This window comes from Nelumbo nucifera, chromosome 1, assembly GCF_055504915.1.
Source record: "Nelumbo nucifera cultivar China Antique chromosome 1, China Antique-T2T, whole genome shotgun sequence".
Taxonomy (NCBI): domain Eukaryota; kingdom Viridiplantae; phylum Streptophyta; class Magnoliopsida; order Proteales; family Nelumbonaceae; genus Nelumbo; species Nelumbo nucifera.
Window position 1 is genome coordinate 74,578,577 of NC_142649.1, and position 6,428 is coordinate 74,585,004.

Consider the following 6,428-nt stretch of genomic DNA (forward strand, 5'->3'; position numbering starts at 1 on the left):
ATCGGGATCCATCTTCTTTTCATACAGTGGTATCATAAATGTACCTCTTGTTGATTATTTGACATATAAAATAGAAAGTTGAGAGAAAGTTATTAAGGTCAAATATAAATACATGGTACACATGTTATTTGTTTATGTGCCCGGTCAGTCTTGTTGTGGTTGTCAGTAGGGACTTAGGCCTCGATTAATTGGAGATTTTACCAGGCTGGGCTTTATTGTTAGTTCTGTCGGTATTAGGTAGCTGCTGTAGCCTGTAGGTGGCATCTCATGGTTAGCAGATTTGGGTTCGAATGGAAAAGCCTTTAAAGGCCTGTTTGGGAAAGGCTTTCAAGCACAACTGTTGCAAGGTAAGCCTTACATGGAAAGCCATGAAACTATGTTTAATGAAAAGTCTGAAAAACCAAAAATAAGTTCACATGAACTGAGAAATTAACTTTCAATTCCGTTGAAACTATTTTCAGTAGCATCTTTGAATCAGTTGAGTCAATGCAGCTCAACCAACGTTTAAGACCCACCCAATGGGCACTAAAAAAAAAAAGATCTTGACCTTGACCGCTGAAGACCTGAGGAGGGATCCAAGTTTTACTAATATCCCTCGGCTGCTTTTCAAGAGAAATGGTCATCTTCTTAGCCACCGGAAAGAAGCAATGCATACGAGAGAGTTGTTCCTCTTTCTTTTTTGCATGCTTCTAAGCTTGGGCTTCATTAATGCACAAGCACAAATACAATTCCTCACCAAGCGGTGTCTAGGAGGCAATTACACGGCTAATAGCGCCTATGAATCAAACCTAAAAACCATCCTTTCATTTCTGTACTCTAATTCTACACACGAGAATGGTTTCTACAATGCCACCGCCGGCCAGGATCCAGATAAAGTCAACGGTCTCATTCTATGTAGAGGCGATGTCACAGCTCAAGAGTGTCAGAGTTGCATCATCAATAAAATAGGTCAGGAGATCATGACTCTTTGCCCCAACAAAAAAGAGGCCATTATCTGGGTCGATGATTGTATGCTTCGGTATTCAAACAGATCCATTTTCTCAACTCTGGAGATACAACCAACCGCTGCTCTAGTGAGCGTAGCCAATTCTTCCTACCCAGATGGGCGCAGTCAGAAGGTAAAAGAACTCTTGGACAGCCTTGCGAATCAGGCAGCCTTTCACTCATCCACTGCCATGTTTGCTACTGGGGTAATACAATCAACCTACACGGTAGGTGGGATAATTGGGTTTGAGAAGATATATGGGCTAGTTCAGTGCACTCCTGATATATCCCAGAATGATTGTCATAGATGCCTAACAGCGGCAGTCAGTCACCTCTTCGACTGTTGCAAAGTGAAACTTGGTGCCAGAGTTCTCCAACCGAGTTGTAGTATTAGGCATGAGGACCACATGTTTTATGCTTCCAAGGCTTCTGCACCATCTCCGTCAACTCTTGTATCTCCTCCGTTTACACCACTGACGAACACAACAAATACAGAGGGTAAGCATATATAGAATCTTTTGGAATATGATCTTTTTTTCTTTTTACCCAAACATTCCCGGCCCCGACTTTGTCTAAAATTTTCCGGCCGGTAGATGCAGGAAAGGGAAGAAATTCAACTGGTGTTATCATTGCTATCGTGATTTCGACAGTTATTGGAGCTATAATTCTTTCTATCCTATACTTCTTCTGCTTACGGAGTAGGAAGCCCAAAGAACATATCGACATAGTTGGTAAGTAACTGCCTTTCATGCCTATATGCACTACCGCTTAATTTCAAGCTTCAAATTAAATTCAAATGCCTAGGAGAGCTAGCCTTTTCTTTATCCTTTTCCTTTTCCTTTTTTTCTTTTGGCCGGAGGAGGGGGTTGGATCCATTGTCTACACTCTGTGCTCTCAGTTTTACCCAAATAGAAGAACCAAATGATTTAAGACGCAGCGACTCATTTAATTAATTTTCATGTTTCTTGTGAAGATGTTGAGAAGATTAACAATGTGGAATCTCTGCAAGTCAACTTTTCCGCAATAAAAGCTGCCACAAACAACTTCTCTAATGATAATAAGCTTGGACAAGGTGGCTTTGGTGACGTTTATAAGGTAATACTAAAACTAAAGTTTTTAATATACCAACTTACTGCTACTTGTATAGATCGATCCAAATTAATATGTTTCTTGATGTTGAGTCTTACGTCTTAATTATATTGAAAATATTAATATTTAATAATATGATCAGGGTAGGCTTTTAGATGGACGAGAAGTGGCAGTGAAGAGGCTGTCTAGAAATTCTGGACAAGGTGAAGTTGAGTTTAAAAATGAGGTTCTGTTGGTGGCCAAGCTTCAACACAGGAATCTTGTTAGGCTACTTGGCTTCTGCTGTGAAGGTCAAGAAAAGCTACTCATCTACGAGTTCGTGCAAAACGCAAGCCTCGATCACTTTATATTTGGTTTGGCTCCATTAATGTTCCCTTCTGCTGTTTCCAGTTATAGTCTTACAAGTTGGGATAGAATGGCTAGACATAATTATTTACCTTTAGGCTGTGTTTGATTTGAAGGAAAGGAAATGTAGGGGAACCTTTAAAAACCTTGTATAGGTTTCCCTATGTTTTCCTTCCTTTCCTTACCTTTTCCTTCAAACCAAACATAACCTTTAGTTTGATAGAAAATAAGAGAGATGCAATAAGTTGAGGGGAATTCTTCAAAAAGAAACTTGTGAAATTACTTAAAGAATTTTCTCTCAACGTTTTGCTTTTCCCTTATCAAACCAAATACACCATCAGGTTCTAAAAAACGAGTAATTTTAAGTACTTTGGGCTAGTCTCACTTTGTCCTCAACTTTTAAATGTGCCACTTTAATACCTGAACTTTCATAAATATACATTTAAATCCAATAGACCTATTCATGGACCAGGTAGCCTAACCGGCCATTCTAAGTCAAGCTTGGACATGACTTTAGGCCTGTAGGCTTGGGCTTGGGCCTAAAACACCGGGCTCAACCTTTTTTTGAGCCGGGCTCAAGATTTCTCAAAAAGCCCAGCATGAATCCAAACCCGACTTGATAGTATATATTATATAATAAAAAATATATATACAATAATTTTTTATTTGTTCCTCTCCTCTTTTTTCAAGTAATAGTGAGATCTTTTATTATTTTTGGATTTTGAGGGCTTTTGATATAAATAAAATACTTTTTTTTATTGAATAAAGAACAAAAACAATCTGTTTTCAAATTTCTAACTAGGCTTAAGCACAGGCCTGAGCTTTGGGCTTTATATGAGGGTCAGGCTCAGTCTTAAGACCTAGGCCCAATGGTCGGGGCGGGCTCGGTCTTGAACCTGAATGTATTCTCTTGATACAGAGACAAAGCCCAGCTTGTGAACAGGTCTAAATCCAAATCCATTAAACTAACATTAAGGCAAGGCAAAATTATAGAAATGGCCTTAGCTTGTTCTAGTTCTCTTTTTCTTCTATTCATCTTCTTCTACCGTTGGACTTCAGACACAAACCAGTGATTGCAATGTAAGTTTACCTTGATTTGTTCATTGGAGCTAGTCTAAATTTTGGATGCTTACTTTGCCTGCTGATTTGTGTCTGAAGTCCAAAGGCAGAAGAAATCTGAACAATGAAAAAGAAAAAAAAGAGTCAGAACAAGGGCATTCTTATAATTGTACCCCAGCCTAGCATTAGTTTAATGGAATTTGGTTTAAATCTATATTTCTGGAAGTCCAGGTAGTAAAGCGACACATTTGAAAGTTGAAGCCCTAAAGTGAGACTACCCAAAGTATAAGATATATACTTGTGTGCATCTAATATGGTAGTGATTGCAAAATCAATGGTTGCTTGAGTTGCGAGAATAAAAAATCATTGGTTGTTTCAATTAATTAATAAGCACTAAACTATCTAAGCGCTAAATTCATCTTTAATTTGGATGAGTATATATGTAGACCCAATCAAACGAGTGCAATTGGACTGGGAAAGGCGTTACAAAATTATAGGAGGCATTGCTCGAGGGCTTCTTTATCTTCATGAAGATTCTCGACTGAAGATTATACATCGGGATCTGAAAGCAAGTAATATCTTGTTAGATGAGGATATGAACCCCAAAATTGCAGATTTTGGCATGGCAAGGCTTTTTGTAGTGGATCAAACTCATGCTTGTACGAGTAGAATTGTTGGGACATAGTAAGCTTTACTTTTACCTCTATATACATGGATTATTGCTTTATGTCCTAGTTTCCAAGAAGCTGCTTAAATATTCTAGGCAACAAAATGGCTTGTAGTTGAACACATTGTTCTTAGGGAGGTTTATACACTAAGCCATTTTTAATTATGAGAAGATATGAATGTGTGACAAACATTCAATCATTTAATTAATCCAAGACTTGATTTTAATTGTAGTGGTTATATGGCTCCCGAATATATAAAGCATGGGCATTTCTCAGTAAAGTCAGATGTATTTAGTTTTGGTGTCATACTTATAGAAATTGTGAGTGGTGAAAGAAACAATTCTTTCCACCAATCGGAGCCCTATGAAGACCTCTTAAGCTATGTAAGTATGCATACTAGAATGATTTATTTGTGTATATTACAATTAATTTTTGTATAGCTTTCAATACTCTAAATACAAACCAAATAATTAACTTAGACTTTGCTTTCAAATCTGTGTCTTGAAATTGTTGCAGGCATGGAGAAATTGGAATGAAGGGACGGCAATGGAATTGGTAGATCCAACTTTGAGAGAAGGTTGCTCAAGACAAGATGTGATGAGATGCATTCACATTGCATTGTTATGCGTTCAAGAAAATGAAGCTGATAGACCTACCATGGCGTCAATTGTGCTCATGCTGAATAGCAACTCAGTCACACTCGCAATACCTTCATCTCCTGCATTCTTCCTGAATAGTAGAAGAATGGGGTCAGAGGTGCCTTCTGGTGAGAATGATTCAAGAGCAACTGAATCAACGGCTTCTGCAAATGAAATGTCACTAAGCCAATTTGATCCCCGGTAATGTTGATCAATATTGGGTATTAACATTGGAAATTACATTAATTAATAAGATAAGTACATCCTAGACTCCGATTATGAGTTGCCCACAGTAGAGGTCTGTTGATTAATAACTGTTGTAACTTAATATTGGATTAGAAACCGATAAATATGGGGGTATTTGGTATAGTGCTGTTGTGTTGCATACACTTTTGGGTTGACCAATTCGGTCAAAGCTTTTTTCATGCCATTGTCTTTCTTGCATCATAGATTTTTTCTTTTAAATATTAAATTTGATATTTTAGGTAAAAATACCTATTTGTATTTGTCAACTTAAAATAGTTTTCAAAACATTTCAAGTAGCAAATCATTACCAAACACTCCTTATAAAAATTTTGTATTGTTTGTTATGGCAGAATTCAAGAAAAAACAAGAGAAAATGCAATAACAAAGAAAATCACATTAGATTTAATGTGATTCCGTGGTTTATGTGTTTATGCCATCATTTCTATATCCTCCCATTTGGCACTATGATGACTGATGAGGGCATCCTTGCCAGAATGTCGATCTCCTCAGACAAATATTCGGGAATAGGAAGTTGAGTACATCTCTCTACCCTGTAACAAGTCTTTTTTTCTAACTTAGCTGAAGGCAAACATGTTGGGTAAGGGAATATGAGGCCCGAAGTGGGTATCAGGCCCAATTTGTGAATGATGAAGCATCTTCAAAGCCTAGGATCCACAATACATAGTATGGGTCCGTTTGGTTTGCTGTCAGAATTGGAATCGGAATCGGAATGGTCTATTCCCATAATCAGTTTGGTTTAGACAGGAATGGAAATAAGAATTGAAATCAACAGGAAGGGAAGGATGTGGCGGGAAATGGCAATTCCCTCAAATGGGGGAATGCCATTCTAGCAGGAATGGAAATGAGATTCCGGTTTCACTCAACTAAATAGTTAGAATTGGAATAGCCCATTCCGATTCCAATTCCAAACCCCTATTCCTGCGAACCAAATTGGGCTAGTATATGTATTCTGTATATGAGAACAATTGGATCTCAAATCAGTTTCAATCATACAATTGTAGTCCAGTTGCGTGTAACTCCATTTATTTGGAGAGTTGAAAGTGTTTATGTTAAAGACAAAAAAGTTTTAGGCCCTGTTTGGTTTACGTGAGTAGGGGTTTGGAATCCGAATTGAAATGGGCTATTCTAGTTCCCATTGTTTGGTTGGGCAGAATTGGAATTCTATTTCCATTCCTGTTGGGATGAAATCCCATTCCTGTTGATTCCGATTCTCATTCCTATTCCTGTCTGAACCAAACAGATTATAGAAATGGATCATTCCAATTCCGATTCTAAAAGATTTCGATAATAATTCTGACTATAAACCAAATAGACCCTTGGACTATATTTGGTTGAATCAATAAAATTTGAGAAAAGATAAAAAAAGCTTTATGCTCTC

At 37.6% G+C, this 6,428-nt stretch overlaps 1 protein-coding gene across 2 annotated transcripts; it reads left to right on the forward strand.

Annotated features, from left to right (window-relative positions):
- Positions 1 to 517: 517 nt before the first annotated feature.
- Positions 518 to 5,335, forward strand: LOC104604923 (cysteine-rich receptor-like protein kinase 15). 2 transcript variants are annotated; one of them, XM_010269501.2, is made up of 7 exons: positions 518 to 1,482; positions 1,584 to 1,715; positions 1,958 to 2,079; positions 2,216 to 2,426; positions 3,924 to 4,161; positions 4,378 to 4,528; positions 4,662 to 5,335. In XM_010269501.2, exons 1-7 carry the CDS (start codon positions 519 to 521, stop codon positions 4,986 to 4,988), a joined length of 2,145 nt encoding a protein of 714 aa, XP_010267803.2. In that variant the 5' UTR covers position 518; the 3' UTR covers positions 4,989 to 5,335. The 2 variants fall into 2 exon arrangements, with proteins under 2 accessions (XP_010267803.2, XP_010267802.2); XM_010269500.2 differs by having other exon boundaries at positions 519 to 1,482; positions 1,578 to 1,715; positions 4,662 to 5,123.
- The last annotated feature ends 1,093 nt before the right edge of the window (positions 5,336 to 6,428 follow it).

Excerpts from the sequence above, each read along its gene's own strand:
- LOC104604923 (XM_010269500.2), top strand. The coding sequence starts at position 519 with ATGGGCACTAAAAAAAAAAAGATCTTGACCTTGACCGCTGAAGACCTG. Across the intron at positions 2,427-3,923 it reads CCTCGATCACTTTATATTTG|ACCCAATCAAACGAGTGCAA; the intron begins GTTTGGCTCCAT and ends GTATATATGTAG. Across the intron at positions 4,529-4,661 it reads ATGAAGACCTCTTAAGCTAT|GCATGGAGAAATTGGAATGA; the intron begins GTAAGTATGCAT and ends AAATTGTTGCAG.